General features: G+C 35.9%; 1 protein-coding gene across 10 annotated transcripts in view; it reads left to right on the top strand.

Annotated features, from left to right (window-relative positions):
- The window catches only part of FCHO2 (FCH and mu domain containing endocytic adaptor 2), an 82623-nt gene that overhangs the window by 48448 nt on the left and 16738 nt on the right, over nt 1-17437 (top strand). For 5 of the 10 annotated variants that reach the window (XM_064643051.1, XM_064643050.1, XM_064643047.1 and 2 more), the window contains exons 12-20: nt 2678-2735; nt 5194-5369; nt 5921-5935; nt 6348-6372; nt 7078-7120; nt 8058-8152; nt 11477-11986; nt 12573-12676; nt 15913-16042. In XM_064643051.1, coding sequence (XP_064499121.1) covers nt 2678-2735; nt 5194-5369; nt 5921-5935; nt 6348-6372; nt 7078-7120; nt 8058-8152; nt 11477-11986; nt 12573-12676; nt 15913-16042 — 1156 coding nt within the window. The remainder of the gene's footprint in view (nt 1-2677; nt 2736-5193; nt 5370-5920; nt 5936-6347; nt 6373-7077; nt 7121-8057; nt 8153-11476; nt 11987-12572; nt 12677-15912; nt 16043-17437) is intronic. The other 5 variants (XM_064643054.1, XM_064643055.1, XM_064643052.1 and 2 more) reach the window with 3 other exon arrangements.

The raw sequence follows: 17437 nt of genomic DNA, 5'->3' as shown, positions 1-17437 counted from the left end.
TCTTGTCTGTATTGTGTGCACGATACTTAAGACACACTGTTATCTGTGTAACTGCAGGAGTGTGAAGAAGAGAGTAAAAATTAGTCAAGTAGATATAAATGCCTTCATTAACATCAGATTCACGAGTATGTGTCTCTCTCAAGACGCTGTGTCATCTACCACTGTTACAAAATGTAATTTTTTAAATTAAGTTCTGTTGTTTCAGAAAGCAGAACCGTTCACCTGTTCAATCTTTCACAATATTGAAAACAATATTTTGAAGTTACTACTTGTAAGATTTTTGGGTACTGTTTTGCTTGTACATGACACAATTTGTCTGTACAAAGGCACATCAAGTATCTCTTCTACCCATTTCTTCTGTTAGTTTACACAAAAAAATGAATTCAGTATCTCACTAATGACCATAAATTGGTACAAGATCAGTCTGAATCATTGACAAAGCTGGAAATACAATGCAGATGATTTTTGACTCTGCATACACTGTGTAGAGTCAGATGTTTTAAATTACATATATTTAAAATTTAGATATACAAAAAATATACATTAAGTTTTCTGCACAGAGCTAGTAAAAAAGTTTTAATGTAGGCTTGCTGAAAAGAAGCAAGGAATTTTGTGCTCCTGTGTTCAGAACTTAAGCTGTAAAGTATCCAGCTCTGTTATGTACATACTAACTTTGACTTTTTTTATGAAGTTATGGAAACAGATTACATGGTAAAGGGCCATTGCTGAGGAATAAATGATTCAAGTGCCTTTGAAAGACTAGAAAAGGTAGATACTTTAAGATTTTAGTGCTTTCTAAGGACTTACTTCATCCTAGAGATTATTCAGTAACTTAAAAATAATGCGGTGAAAATAACTTCTACGAATTAAGTTCTCTCACAATTTTATATTAAAATAACCATATCTGCCAGCCATGCTGAGCATGCTGTGTGCTCAGGAATAATATCCCTTACATATATGGCCCAGCTGCAAGAAAAACTAAATGTTGTATATTTAAAGGTTTTTATTGGTTTTCAATTCATCTTAACCGTGAATGATCCTGATCTATTGAAAATTGCCTAGTGTGACAACTAAAATAATTTCAGGATTCAGAATTTGTAATATTACAGGAAAATATACCTACCCTCTAGCTATATGTTTTGGTTCTGTTTACTTTGATGTCAAGTTTCATTAGTGTTTTTTGGTATATAAACAAGGTCAGCCTGAGGTCAAGCGTAGCTAAGAACTCTGATTTGAGCAAGTAGAGCTAAAGTACTGGACCGTGTGATTGTACTTTTATTACTTCTTTTTTTTGTTCTTTTTAAAATTTATTTATTTTTTAATCACATAGCAGTGAAGTCTAGATCTTACAAGTATTTCAAGAAATTGCATCTCTGTATTCCATATTTTAAGGCTGGAGCTTAAGTATTGCTTTTTGGCCTTAGTTTGATGTGGTATTTACTTTGATACAGTGTTACATCTGTACAGCACTATATTTCTTAGTCTTTTTAGCAGAAAGTTTGATCTATGTTTAAATTCCATTTAATTCAGAAGTGCTAAATTTAGGGAGCTGTATAGAGGAGGATCTTTCTTAGTAAAATATCAGATATCCCATTTATATCTGTAAACGAAATAGAAGGATAACTCCATTTTTATGTTTGTCTTATTCTGTAACTCAAAAGCTATTCAGAGATATTCTCTTTAAATTTGGCTTCAAACTTTAGCTGAAGTCATATGTTTCCTTCCTTGTCCACTTGAAACTTCCAGTGTAAGTAATTTGGTTATATCTCATGACTTCTAATAACAAGTTAGATTTTGGCCATACTGTGGTATATATCTGTTAGTCAAACTACCTCCCATTATCTGCTTTCTGGTAGAACAAACTGATTGCTACACTAGAATAAATCACCTTTTCTATATTAATATTCTTATTTTTATAAGATATTTATAACTGCTGATCGCTGCATTTTGAAGGCACCTCAGTTGTAGGTTTTTGTAATAAACTTAATGGGACATTAAGCCGTTCACATACACTTTGTCCTGTATATATAACGTACGTTAATTTGGTTTTTTGCACATTTTTAAAATTTAGATTATCTTAGAGACTTGTTTCTCTCTGTCCCCAAGTCTTTTTAATGATATTTTAATATAATTCTTGTCAATTTATATTTAATTACTTGCAAGAACTGAAAAACAAAACCAGTCTGAAGTTCCCAGATGCTTATTGGCTTTCGAGATCCAAGATGGTGCTGGAGATGTGTAAACAAAAACCTTGGAAAGCAATTTTGAGCACTTGTGGTATCCATATTTCTTTCTGAAGCAACAGTGCAGGCATGCTGCCTTTTCTAGGGGGAATGCACTGTTGGAACCTCTAGTGACTTAGCTGAGAGAATCAGAAGTAGAAATCAGGAAAATGTTTTGGGGCCAAGTGTCAGTAAGAGCAGATGCCTTTAAATTTTTCAGTTTTCATAGAAAATTTAGACGTTGTTTTGTTGTATTCTGTTGCTGAGGTATCTTGTAACACAACTTCTGAACTACAGATCATAACATCAGAGAACTGTAATAATTAATATTTAATAAAAATAACTTTCATGAGTTGTTATAATCAAAATTTATCAGTTATATAAAATTCAGTCTGATGTAGAAATGACTTTTTTTAGTTAATTGTCAATACCATAATTTTTGTTATTGTTTTTAGAACTTTCCTGATGTAGATGACGAAGGATACAGCATTAAACCAGAAGCAACACAGGATATCCTTTTCACTGTTACTGTGCCAAGTTATTTGATGTTACTACAATTCTTTGGAGAGAGAAATTACTGACTATGAAGTGTTAAGTAAAGAAAGATGAATGACATTTATGCTTGTGTTGCAGCTTTGTCTTCTTACGTTCATAGCTTTTGCAAAATGAACCGAATTTGGTGTATCTTAAAATCTGTGTGTGTGCAACTGTTAAAGATTAGATCAGGTGTCTTGGGAACTTTAAGAGGACAGTAAAAAATAGAAATTAAAACAAAAGCCAGAACAAAAACTTTAAGGTAGCAATGCAGATCTCTCTCCCTGAAGAGTCTCAGAGAGTTTGTGAAGTTTGTAAACTTTTTAAAACATGTGAAATGGTTTTCTGTTCTGTACCTGCATCCTTCCATTTTTTTTGTAACACCATTAAAATGATTGGGAGCTTGAGCAGTGTAGAAATAGAATTTCTGTTATATCTGGTGTCATTATTTACACCACATGCTGTTTCCAATGTTTCCAATTAGTAATAGCTTTCATATACAGAATAGATTTTGTTCTGAGCCATCTTTATAGAGGCTCAAGATTTTTCTCTGCTCTTCTTTTGGAGGAAAAATTCTTCTTCACTTTTTTTCCTACCATCACAGAGGAAAGCTCTACTTAAAAGCTGGGAATAATTGCTGTAGATTGATCTAAGCGAGTCTCATATGTTAGCAAGATAGCTGATTTTTGGAAATGTATCCACTGAATTTTCTGGGTACTGCAGATAAAAAGTAAAATTAGGCTATGCAATTTCCTTAAATTGCAAAAACTTTTAGGCAGTTAACAGCCTAAAAGGGGGCCAGTCCATCCTCATAGCCTCCATCTTTTTATCAACTTTGCAGAACATGCCTCTAGTGTCCACAGTGAAGATTTCTGTAGTGATTAAAGCACTTAATGTTCTCTCCTATTTACAAAATTAATATAAAAGTGATAGACTTTGATCCAGTTTTGAGAAGAGCATTATTTCATGCCTTACATATATTATGAAAGGGAGAGAGAAGTGAACAACATTCATGCTTGTGATGAATGATTCCTCTGGGGCATCCTTTCCTATATTATCTCTTTTTGTTGTGAAACAAGAGAAAAGGCGTATATTCAGTGAAAAATATTAATGATTTGCAATCTGTCACCTAGGTAGTACTTCAGCTTCTGAAAATCTTGACCAGATTCAGGAACTCATCTGTTCCCTTCTTCTTTTCTTCCCTTAGCCTCTAGGAAGAGATATTTATTTTGTTGATGGGAACTCTTAAGATAACTGTTGTAGGACATTATTTTACTATAATTACAGTCAGTCTTAATGTCTGACTTAAATCTGTGTTGAAAAAGCACTTTACAAGAACTGCCTGATTTGTAGGAAATTAATCTTGAAGGTCAGCAATAACTTTAAGATGAGATCTTTTGATGAAATTAAAATTACTCGTCTTTGAAACTTTTCTAGATATGCTCCGTTTTGATGGAACAGATAGACTGTAAGATGAAGACATTTGACTTTTTCCTCAGTGTAACTTTAAGATCATTTCAGTTGAAATGGATTTGGAATGTCTCTGGGGTTCAGGTTTAAATCTTTGTTAGGGAATAGTTTGAAGGAATTTATTGCAAATACCTGTCATATTTTCAAGTGAAAATAACAGAAGTGACTTACAGAATATATATGCTTCCCCCAGGTGGTACGAAACTTTTATGTTTCAATAGAGGAAAATTGTCAAATTTTGTCTTGCCAAAACAAATGCATTTTTTAAGATTTAGCATAGCCCTTCTAGAGCTTTTGTTCAGTACAGCTCCTGTGCGTATGAAGAGCCAAGGTTATATTTTCCTTGTTTTGAGGGCTGAGTTGTCATTGTGATTCCTTTTTTTCCAAACATGACAGTGCTTTAAGCAGCTGACATTGTTCTGTTTCTGTGAAGCCTTCTGTTTAACTGGCATCCTTTCTTGCAAAATCTTCAGTGACACAGTGCAAAAGGGGTAAGTAATGGGGGCTGCTGCTCTTTCCTCCACTGTTAGTGTTAGATGCAGGTACCATGGACATGTCACTGCTAGTTAAAAAGACTAGGGCACCTCTTCACTTGGTTGAAAGGATTTCTACATTTTTCTTTTGTGTGTTTGAGTCCATGGTTGAGTCTTGCAAATCATAAATGTTACTACTCTAGAATCTTTAATCTAACCTGATGCCTTCAAATATGCAGTTGTTCAGTTATATGGCAGATACTGCCATTCTTCAGTTATATGACATCATGCTTTTCTGAACAAAGTCATCATTATGGAGATGAATGGAATAAAACTCTTGAATTTTAATTGTGAATTTTGGACTGTGGATATTTGTGAAACATCTGTATAAGCGCAAAAGAGGTCACTTAATATGAACATTTTGTGGAGCATAATTATGAAATAGATTAAGCAGATGAATTTGAAGTATTTCCACCTTAACTGAGAAAAACATACCAAAGAGAATCATTTCTATTCATCCAGTGATTCTGACTCTGAAGATGATGAACCCAGGAGGTTCCATGTAGAAATAAAACCTGTCCAGCCAAATAACAGCTCTCAATATACTATGCCTTCCTTGGATGAGTTAAAAGTATCTATAGGGAACATCACTCTTTCTCCAGCAATATCTGTAAGTTTTGTACCTTGTATTTTTAATGTGTAGAAAAGGGGTAGAGAATCTGTAGTGTAAACACGTATTTTACTGTTCAGAATTTATTCTAGGTTTAATGATTCTTTTTTCTTGTGCACTAGGTTGTTTTTGGTACACTTCATTGCAATATAACATTATGTACTTCTCTTTTCTCAGATTCAGACTTATCTTTCAGTCTTGTGAGTGCTCAGTTTTTGTCTTTGTGCAGTGGCCGCCACAAGACACTTGAATACATCGTGGAATTAGCTGAGCATGTCTTTTAACATAATTTACTAATTTGTAATCAATAGTATACAAGTCTTCTAAAACAGATCGTATAATGTGGATATATGTAACATTTACAGTGCAGCTTTATTGATGTATTCAATTCACCAAATAATCCATTATACCACGAGATGATAAGTAGTATTAAAGTATGCTAGTACAACATTCAGATCAGAATAAGACTGGCTCTGATTTTAAGGAAAATAGTGTGCATAACATATTAAAATAATAATTTTTCTCTTTTTTCCCTCACCACATTTTGAAAGCAGAGGCACAGTCCTGTAAGTAGAGAATGGTTTTTTATTCCTGTTTTTAGTTAAAACCAAGTAAGTGTAGTATGTGAGGGGAGTTATTGAGAAAACATTAGGAATATTTCTTTTCACGTATACCGTGTGATATAGAAGCTGTTTAGTTTTACTGCCCCAGGCAGTAAATAGATTTAATAATACTGCTCCCTTTGTCAGTTCTACAGTATTCATTGCTGCCTTTTCTTACTGGTGTGGCAGGTGTGCACTGGTTGCTCTGTCCTGGCTCATGTTCCATGATTTTCTGCAAGCTCATAATGTTTTGCCTGACACTGAAAGCAGAGTATCTCACAGGAAGTTGAGTGGAAATAAGAACCCTGGGACTATTAACTGTTTTATTTTACAGTTAGTAGAAGAATTTATTCCTAATTATTTTTTCCTGTTTCAGGCACAAATGAATCAAAATTCATCCAGTAAGTGTGAATCTTTTAGTTCATGCTAGCTTTTTAACATAGAATGAAAGTAGATTTTTTTTTAATTGTTGAAGAAATAAGCTTCTTAAATAGTGGTATTTTAAATGAAAAAAAAAAATATTTCCCTTGTCAGTTTTATATTCCTCTTCTTTATCTATATACTTGACTGTTCACTGTTGTGGGGACCAGACAAGCCTGTCTCTGACAGTGATGAGGTACACATTCAAAAGCCAAAGGGGGTACTCCATGGAAAAAACTCCTGTGCAGGTTCTTAAAACCCTTCCACCTTCTCAAGTTTAGTACGATTCACAAACCAGCAAAGCACAGTGTCTCTATTTGTATGATATAAAATATGGCCATAGAGGTAGAGGACAGAGCATTAATTTCTATCCTTTAGGGTTTTTTCAGTGGGAAACCAGGACAAATTTGCTAAAGAACAGTATTGATGTAAACAGTAAAGCAGTATAATTCAAGGAAGAAATTTCAAGTGAACAACACTTCCTCACAAACTGAAATGCTCTGTGTAGTCTTTTATTTCAGGAGTATCTAAACTTAAACTTTCAGAAATAATGTATTTTCTTTTTTCCATTTTAATATTTCATTATGAACTGCCAACATTAATATTTATTGTCTTTTTATAACAAAACTGAAATTTTTATTTTATAGTTTCACACTTTTGGTGATAATACTGTATGCTTTTCTTAGGTGAAGAGTTAACAAAATCAAAGCTTTCTGCTCCATCTAATGAGTAAGTTCAAATTTAAAATTCTGTCAAATGCAATTTTTCAGGAATTTGATCTTACTTTTCTTATACTCAGAAACTCATTAGAAATAACAGCTGACTCCTATTTGAAGTTGGTCATCTATTGCATTATAAGACTTAAGAATGAATTATGTAACCATGGAGATTTCTGTTGACTTGTTTACCCCTTTTAAACATTTGCTTTATTGTGATCTGTCTCAGTTGATATTTATAATTACATGATTGTAAGACATATTTTGTTTTTATTCTACAGTGTTCCATGGTAAAGAGTTTAAGATTGCAACCTCCAAGTTGCATCCATTCCTTATATGTATATATACTGAAATAAATGGATTTGAAGATGAAGGTCCTTGAAAATGACAGTCATTTAACTGATATCATGAAGTATGCCCACACAGAAACTTGCACCAAGGTGTCAGCTCAGATAGTCTCCTTATGTGTGAATCAGTTCTTTGACCTGCAATTTGTAATTTTTTTTCCTTTTAGATGCAAAGAATAACTAATATGGACAAAGAGGTCAAATGTTTTTATCGTATTATTGAGGGACTTTTTACAAAGGCATGTAATGATAGAACAAGGGAAAATGGCTTTAAACTAAGAGTAGGTTTATATTAGATATTAGGAAGAAATTCTTTTCTGTGAGGGTGGTAAGGCACTGCAACAGGTTGCCCAGAGACGTTGTGGATGCCCCATCCCTGAAGTGTTCAAGGCCAGGTCGGATGGGGCTCTGAGCAACCTGGTCTAGTGGTTAAGTGTCCCTGGCCAGGTTAGGATGGTTGGAACAACGTTTTTAAAGATCCCTTCTAACCCAAACCATTCTGTGATTATTATCTTTATTACATTATCAAACTACTGAAGTTGATTTGATTTTTATGAATGCATACATTTTTCATTTATATTCCAATTGTGACTCTTAAAATAGAAAGGGGAACAGTGACCTCCTGGCATGGGATCCACTCTTCAGCAGTTCTCTTGAATCTTCCTCTTCAGTTTCCTTGGCATCCTCATCCTCCTCAGGTAAAATATTTAATAGTAAATAATTTTTTCTGTGTATACTTGAGGATGTTCTGGTGTTAGTTTTTTAGTTATTGCAAGGGGACGTACTTTGACTATAAAATGAAAGAATTTTATAAAGCAGTATACTACCTTAGAAGTGTTACACAACTGAGGATACAAGGCTTTCAAGCTAGAGAGCAAGATGCAAGAGGGAGTGCTTGAGACCTTAGGAAAATTCTCTCTTTCTTCTATCCTTTCTTACTTTCCAAAAAATTGCTTACCATGTAGAATGTAGTCCTTTTATGTTCTGCTGGTAGAGCGGGGAGATTAAATGGAGGCTGTTGCAGCAACTGTGAGACATGCTGACCTTGCACAAGGAATAGGGATGAGTTTCTTCTTTCCAGGAAAGTTGATTGAGCTTTTATTGTAATATAAAGGCATTGCACAGCTTTGCTGTGAGGAATTTGTTTCCTGTAGTTAACAATGATTGTTAGATGTGCATAATCCAGGGGCAGATGGATAAAAATGGCAGGACTGAGACATGAATTAAGGTGAGATCCTGAGAGCAAGGGTACTGGGAAGAAAAGGATGGTCCGTGGAGTGTGGGAAGTTGAGTGTAAGGGCTTATCTTGCATGGGCATTTTGGGGTGTAGGATATTAGTGTGGGCAGAACATTGGCAGGCTTTCCTGAAACTTGGTCTTTGCAAAAAATAGTTCCATAGTTCTTTTCCATCTACCTACTGTGTATCTATTTCCCAACCTTTGCTTTCTTAATGTAGACACCTTTTTCCTCCCACATGCCTGAGAAAGGAAGTATGTTCACTGATTATTTTTTTTAACTAGGTATTCATTCTCAAAAAAACCGTAATAGACCTCCCTTCTTTTTTCACGATTATGGCTTTCTAGCTGTTTTCCTCTGTGCTTGATCATACTTGAAGATCAGATTGAAGAACAGTAAAGAAAAATACATATATCAATAGGAGAATTATGAAAAACTGGTGTTAATTCTTGGCTTTAGTAGCGTTCTTTTAGCAAAAATCCGTATCGCTATGTAACTCTTTGGATTTTCAGTAGAACTTAGTCTTTCACTACAAATTCTTGTCCCTTAAAAGTTATGGTTTTAACAAATCTGGCTTATAGAATTCATTAGATTGTCTCATTCTCACTTAGGTAACTGGTCAATAGTATTAGCTAGTGAATCCACATGTGTGATAACACATCTAAGAATAAATTATATAGAGACAGCTATTATTGGATATTCAGAAAAGAAATTATGCTTTATCAAAATAATCTGTTTTGCTAGCTTTGATCTGGTGTTGCAATCTGCAGAGAAAGGCGGAGAGTACTTAATTTGTTGTGCTGGTGGTTGCTGCTGTATTCAGTGTTTATTGCTGTGCCAGGATGGGAAGTCAGAGCAGGTTAGGACATCTTCATACAGTCCCTCCTGGCAGCAGAACTGTGGAGGAAGGTAGTCTCCATCTGATGAATAGTGACAGAGATCTGTTACGTCCTCTGTAGCCGTATCTGGCAGGGAGTCATCTACCCTAGTCCTCATACCCATGAACCTTATGCACAGAGCCCTAGGCTTCACTGAACCTGATGGAATACTGTGTCCTGTGGACATAAGTTTAGATACATCTGTGCCTTTGCAAACTTTATCTATTAAATAATTATTTCAAGGATTGTTGTTCTAGGACTTAACTAGATATTTAGCCTTGTGAAATAATCTGTAGAGTTAAGTAGAAAGTAAGTATTCTCAAGTATAACAAATTACTAATACATTTGGGGAAAAAACAACTGGATCTTGGTTAAATAGAGTTCAAATGCTTACTAACCTGCAACTTAGTTCTAAAGACTTTTGAAAAATACACAACTTTGATCTGATTGTATTTTCCTTTAAATCCATGTTTTATCTTCAACTTGAAGATTCATGTAAGTAAGCTGATGCTTAAAGCTTTGAAAATCTCAATCCAAAACTTACATAAATTAGTTTTTTTGAATACATCATATCTGTATATAATGATATAGCATGCCTCACAGAGAACTTTTTTTTTTTTACTGTTTAAACATTTGTTTAGCTATTGTTTCATAACTGTGTTAATCATTGAACACTCAAACTACCATGGCATTTGAGCAGACAGTGGTTTATGCAGCACAGAAGTTGTCTTTGGTCATCCATGAATAATCCTGCTTTATTACAAGCTTAAGATAACTTTGTTATCTTGAACGAACACAACAGACATTTTTTTAGCCAGCTCTTGATAATGTAAAAATGCTTCTTTTTCATTTTCTTCCTTATTTTCATCTCTATGTATTTTTAATATAGTTTTTAACATTTCCACATTGTCTTTTAATAGGATTTATTGTAGTGTTTTAAAGCCTTTGAATAATATTTAAAATATCTCTTAGAGAGGGAAAACTGTGTTAAAACTCTGATGTTTACGTGGACTTAGAGAATGTACTTGTTCATGGCAAAATGGCCGTGGTCCTGTAGAGAGGACAATTGTACTTTTGATCTGAACTTTTAAATGTATTTCTCTTTTTCCATTTCCTATGTCACTGCTGTTGCTCGTCACTCTGCTGTTGCTCCTCGCTCTGCCAATCTGCAAGATGTTGAGAATTGCCTAACCTTGCATTTTCTGCTTCTATTGTCATCTCATGCAACAGGCAACAGCAAGTGCAAGGAATACTTGTGGAAAACTCATTTTTTCAGCAGTCTGAAGACAATAGGATGAGAAAGGAAAAACCTGGGGTGTATCTTCCCTCATCTATATTGTTACTCATTAGACACAGGTTGATACAGACAGAATAAATATCAGACCGGATCATGTAACTGCATTGTCTTCACTCACCTGAAAGCCAGTTCTGTTGGGCCTTTCTTTTACAAGTGTTAGGGCTAAGAGGACCAAAATGTTTGGAATGAACAGGATAGATTTGATTAAATAACTTTGAAAGAAAATGAAAAGAGAAAGATGTAGAGAGGAACCAAAAATGGATTAGGATGCAAGAAGGAAAAGACAAAGATGAGAGAAAATTAAATCACAGCAGGGGGGAAGTAAGAGGAATAAAGGAAATTGTGAGAAGCAGAGCCTTAAATGAAGAGATAGACAATAAAGTCTTTTTTATGTGCTCGAAAATGGAAAGTGACATGGTTGGCAGTATGCATAAAGTACATGTGATATGTCAGTAGCGCTTTTTTTCTTTTATTTGTAAGTGGGGGGATTTTTAGCCCAGTAGAGCAATTGTTTTTCATGCTGGCTAGTAATCCTCCTGCAGTGGATATTGAATACTTTTTTGAATATTTTCAGTATGGTTCCTAGTTTCGATTCTTCCTTTTTCCTTCAGCTACCCTAAAAGAGCACAGTAGGAGCTCCTCCTCATCTACCACTGATTTGGCTGGGTGTAGAGTTTCTCAGTCTTTGCTTGGACACCAGACAGATTCAGGGTCTACAAGCCCATCCTCACCAGACTTTACCATTAGCACTTCGTGCAAATCTAGTGTTACAGCAGCACCATCAGGGAGTACCAATACTTTATCCTGTGTTTCACGGTCTCAGAGTCAGTGGATTTCCTTTGCTGATGAACTTCTTACAATTAGACACACAAGCACAGATGAGAAGGAACCCCAAAGATTGCATTTTAAAACTGAAAATGCCTGCCTTGCCTCTTCTGCTTGGCTTGAGAATTCTGCCAACAGCTGTGCTTCTGAGGATCAAAGAGACCTTTTCAGTAACACTATATGCCATGAACAATTATTCATTGAAGAAACTGGCACTGCTGCTGAAATATCTTCCGCATCATCTTCAACATTACTGGACTATAGTTTAGTGTCCTCTTGTGCTCGTACAAATAAGGGTATGACAAGCATGCGTTCTGTACTGCTCTTTGCTAATAACTGACTACAAAAAGCGAGCTTTGGACTCATTTTTCTTTTTGTTATTATTGCTCACCTGATGCTAAAATTAACACGTCTTCTTACTTAGAATGTACTAAACTGCTTGCTAGCGCCAGTTTCCTTGAAAGTTTAATAAATAAATAATAAAGTAAATATTCAGCTTGAAACAAGAAGAAAACTCAAATTATTCATTTAAAGGCATTACTTTCACTTAACTGTGCAGTATTGCTTTTCTAGAAATGCGATTGTGGTTTTGTGGGATGTTAGACAGCAGTGAGATCTCAAAGATTAAGTAATTGAATTTGCAAAACCAATTATTTTTACATACAAACCCCCATGACTGCTTGGTATAAAGTCACTTGCGAGCAATGAGAAAGCCCATGGCACTACTTTAAAAGCACTTAGTGCTAAATCTTAGACCATGGCACTTGTAAAATAGGAGCTTCTAGTCAAAACATCACTTCCAGTTATTCTATTCAAGTGAGTAAGTATTTATGTTCGGTGTGATCTTTTAATACTTATTTTCTTAAATTTGCTTTCTTCCAGCGAGGCCCACCACTCCTCTTTCTGTAGGCACCATTGTACCCCCTCCAAGGCCTGCTTCAAGACCAAAGCTGACTACTGGGAAACTTAGTGGGATTAATGAAATAGTATGTATTGATTGGGTTTTGGTTTGTTTTTTTTTTTTTGTTCTCCATTGTGACTTGATTTCCAATACACTGTTTATTTACACTGTTACTCTGTAAGTGGAGTCACTTTCTAGCCAATGTTCTAAGAACCACATAAGCAGATTTTCAACATCACCAGATAGGCATAGAAATTGACAATTATGTTACTAGAACAGGTAATCCTTAACAGAAATACAGAGGTCCAAAACATAATTTTTGCATCAGCTGAATGTTTTTAATTGAGCAAATCAGTAATTTGTTAATGAAAGGATGGCACATGCATAAGACTGAAATTTTCAAAATGTGAAATACTAGCAAAGTTATTTACAAAGCTGTATTGATTTAGGGATACCATCAATGCTTTGGGGAATGAGTGGTATTGAGTAGATCTTTATCAGTCATGTGTTGACAAAAGTAGCCCTGCTGTGACTTCTCCCTGCCCTTGGTGCTGAGAGGGGAGGTGGCAGATCACAGCAGTTGCCCATCAGGATAGTGAGAGATTGCATGCTGCCTGCATCTGCTCACTGCCTGCAGTGCAGGTTCACCTGCCAGTAAGGAATGTGGTAAAGAATGCAGATACCCAAACAGCCTATCAAACCAGGCCATACTTAATTTCCTCTGTGATTATTAGTATTCTGTGTGTTTCACTTGACTTACTGACTTGGAAAAATGTTCCTGTGGTAAGATCCTCTTATTGTTTTTCAAAGTAGCAAGGTGTAAGGATAGGTACAATTTTGGAAGAATTTGTAACGGCAAGCTAGAACTCATTTCACTAAGGAAGACTGCAAAATGCCTTCTCAAAAGGGTTAATGTTTTTTTCCCTTCTGCAGTCAGAGAGAGTTCCAGAGGGAGAACTGTGTTATCTCTTTCTGCTATGCTGGAGAGAGTTAACCCTCACAAACATGTACGAGGCCCCAGCAGCCCAGAGAAGGCAGGAAGGACAGGGAAGCCCTGGAGAGGGTGAGGCCTTGCCGTTTCTCCCAGTGCTTCTACAGTACTGTGAGGTTTTTATAAGTTTTTCATGTTCTGGCCTTCTAAATAAACTTTTTGAATTCATTCCACTGCCTTGGCATTTCTGGGGATACCTGCATATATTACTTTACACAGGGTACTGTCACCTAATTCTTTTTATAAATAAAATTTTTATCTCATGCTTTGACAAAACTAAAACATTTTCAAACTGTTTTGCTTTTCTGTAGGGTCAGAATAGGGTTCATTTGGAGATTCTATTCTCATTCCAATATAAAATGGGAGTAATTCCTCTCAATCCAAGGAATCAGTTCTTCATGTCATCATTATTAAATAAAAGAATTTATTGGGTAGTGTTCTGCTGTAAAGTATGATCCTGCACAAAGCTACATTCATTTTATACTGTTTTAGAAATTGACTATTATCTGGATACAAGTGGGAGATTGTCAGTTGTCTTCATTATGTGTCAACTCCTTTTACAATTCCCATAGTCTATCAAAGCCGCATACCCAGCAATAAGTGCAATAAAACGGGGTGGGGAGGAGTGGGGGGTGAAGAGTTACTGCGACGTCCCACCCATAAGGAGAAGGAAGCACCCAAGATTCATAAATGCTTGTGGTTGAAAGAAACAAAAAAAGTCAGAGGGTCCACAAAAACTCACAAAGCTTTATTATTAAATTATACATTTGTCATTGAAATTGGTATGTTGGTCCCTGACTTACCATACAAGCATCTGGCAATGGGCTTTGGATAAAGGGATAAGATAAAAAGATAGAAAGGAAGACATTAAGTAAAGAGGAAGAGAGAGAAACAAAGAGAGAAAAAAGAGATTGCCAGTCCTGGTTCCAGTGTCAGTCCAGCCAATGGGATGTCCAGGTTCATGGGAGCACCACCTGGGCTTCATGGGGGTACCTTTTTTATAGATGTTTCCCCTCCCTGAAGACAGGTTTCTCACTTTCTGTGCAAATTAGTTATCATAGGCAGTCTGTTCTTTCAGATCTCTCTGGAAATGGGTTGGAGGGCTTCATAAGTCTTGGATGGTCTTGATCCCCCCCTGCAGTCCACGCCCATTTCTCAGCCTCATTCCTGCACTTGTGTGGTACTACATTGTGCTTATCTCCAGGAAACAGAGCAAAGATGTTTGTCCCAGAAGAGTACTGTCCTACCTCCACATGGCCCCTTCTCCAGCCACATCTTGTTCTTTCTCATGGAGTTATTACTAACAATGCTCGATTATTACTGACAGTCCTGGTCTGTTGTTACCCACAATCCTTGGTTGGCTCCACAGCCATCCAGCTATCGGTGTTTTAGACATACACATTAGTCCCTTATCTTCTGGGATTCTTCAGTTACTCTGCCCAAATGGTGCTTCAGGGTTTTCAGTACCTTTCAGATAGGTTAATCCCAATATCATCATTAGTTAAATACCTTAACACTTCAGTGAATCATAAAACCATCCAGAGATCTAGAATGGAAGAGACTTTAAGTTCCCTAGGCCAACTTGCTTAAAGAAGGACTGACTTCAAAATTGCATCAGATTGCTTAGGCACATGCTGAGTTTTAAAAATCTTGAGTGGGAGATTTTACAATCTGCCAATATGGCAACCTGTCCCAGGATTTAACTACAAGGTTGCAAGAAAGAATTTTTCCCAAAGTCCAGCTGAAATTTCCTTTGCTATAGCTCTTCCATCTCTTAGAAGAGCCTCAATGTGATTTCTTTGTGTACCTGCTTTTGCCTAATGAGAGACTACTAATAGTTCCCTCCTTAGGTTTCTGTTCTTCAGGCTGAACAAACCCTGGTCCTTCAGCCTGTTCCTCTCTCTCCTGTACTCCAGTCACAACTATTTTAGTAGCCTTCTGCTGGTCTTAGTTCCAATTCAATTAGTAGCTCTGCTTTAGCTTTCTAAATCCATGTTCACTGCGGACATGCAAAGTAGTCTGTAGTCTTAGGTTCTAATACTGTGTTATATCACTACTATTGACAGGCTGCTAAATAATCAAATATATTAGACTTGACTACTCCATCAAAAAAATTTATAATCTAGGAAATAATGGAATTCATTCCAATGGAAAATGTGGATTCTCTGTTTTACACTTAAAACTAAGGTAGATAAAACATTAAAGGAACTATGTTGAGAAACATTATGAAATTGATTGGGGCATGAAGTTAAGAACTTTTCTATTTATAGTCCTTTTTTTGTCTCTTTAAAACCACTTTGTGTCATATTCTTGTAATCTCTTTTGTTCAGCCTAGGCCATTCAGCCCTCCGTTGACCTCTAACTCAAGTCCACCTCCAGCAGCTCCTTTGGCACGTGCAGAGAGCATTTCTTCTATATCTTCTTCTGCTTCTCTCAGTGCAGCAAACACACCTACAGTTGGTAAGTTTAATTAACCATTTTGTCTTATTTTAGAAATAGGATAACTCTACTACTGGGTTGCACCTGTTAGGAAAACCGTTTGTTGAGGTTTGTTTTTTCATGTGCAAGTCTAGGTACTTCAAGCATCCTTTGCAATACTTGCTTCTAAATGACACTGAGAGACATGAAAGTGGATTCAATTAGATTAGACCATAGATCCAATTATAACATGTTCTTTAGAAAAATATTGTTTGGAATTGATATTCCATTAATTCCTATTTGGTATGCTGTATATCCATCAGGTACAACATGTTATCATGTATTTTTTCAGAAGATGTTATTATATAGGTGGAGAAATATTTTGGGATGCTGAAAAATTTGAATGAATGTAAAGGTTCATAAAAGTGAGTTCTTTTATACTCTTTTAATTTAATTTGTTGTCCTGTAATTCCAGTTCCCAAAAAATTAATCTAATGCATCTTTTTCTTCAAGTTAGTTAAGTATATAAGCTAAACAGAGGTGTTTAGTAAAAATAAAACAAACTAAGCAAAAAAGACTAAGATGAAAAGTTAATTCATCTTCATGTGTTGACACTAATTTCAGAAGATTTTCTCTTGTTTTTAAAGGATAGTCCTTCAGTTTTGATATTTGGTTCCAACAAATGAAAAAGAGATATAGAGGTCTTTTTTAGTTAGAGGGTTTTTTGTTAGGTTGGGGGGCAGTGAGGTTTAAAACATTTTAGCTTGTTTCTGTAGTAGAATTGAATTGTTTCATTCCTGAACACTATTACCTCTTTAGTCCTAAGTTAAATAAGATTATCAAGTTATTGTTCAGTTCTCTGTGAATGTTACTGATGCCAAGGATTCCTCACTCAGGCTTAGCAGCTCAGGAGAGCATTTTTTCAGCTTCCAGTGAGAGTTCTGCACTGAAATCAATGCAGCTGTTTCCACCTTGTGCAGGAGCAAAGCTACTAAGTTCTGCCCAACCTTAGCTCCTACAGTTTACTGTACACCAGTTTCACAAATGCTGAGAAGCATCACAGAAAGACAACTGATATTTTGGTTGCCAAGTCCATCCAGGCTCACATCCTCAGGCCTCAGCTCTGGTGCCAAGGAACCAAAAATTTGTGGCAGGAGCATCAATATCCCCAGCTCTCAGTGTGTGCATGTTGTTGGAGACAGTGACAGAGTGAAATCATGAGGTGAGGGAGGAGGTAAGGAGGTGTGTGCTGACACAGAGGTTTGACATGGTTATTAATCTGGACTAGGAAAAATAAATAAGGCCCATTCCATCTGCACTGACTGTGTGAAAAAGTCCTGGAAAAAGAGGAAGGTCAGTGCAGAGAGCTGAAAGACTTTGGGGCATGAGAATATACTCTGAAATACTGTATGTATTCTTTTGACTTTTGCACAGTCC

Source organism: Pseudopipra pipra, chromosome Z (assembly GCF_036250125.1).
Source record: "Pseudopipra pipra isolate bDixPip1 chromosome Z, bDixPip1.hap1, whole genome shotgun sequence".
Classification (NCBI taxonomy): domain Eukaryota; kingdom Metazoa; phylum Chordata; class Aves; order Passeriformes; family Pipridae; genus Pseudopipra; species Pseudopipra pipra.
This window is presented reverse-complemented; position numbering and strand designations above follow the sequence as displayed.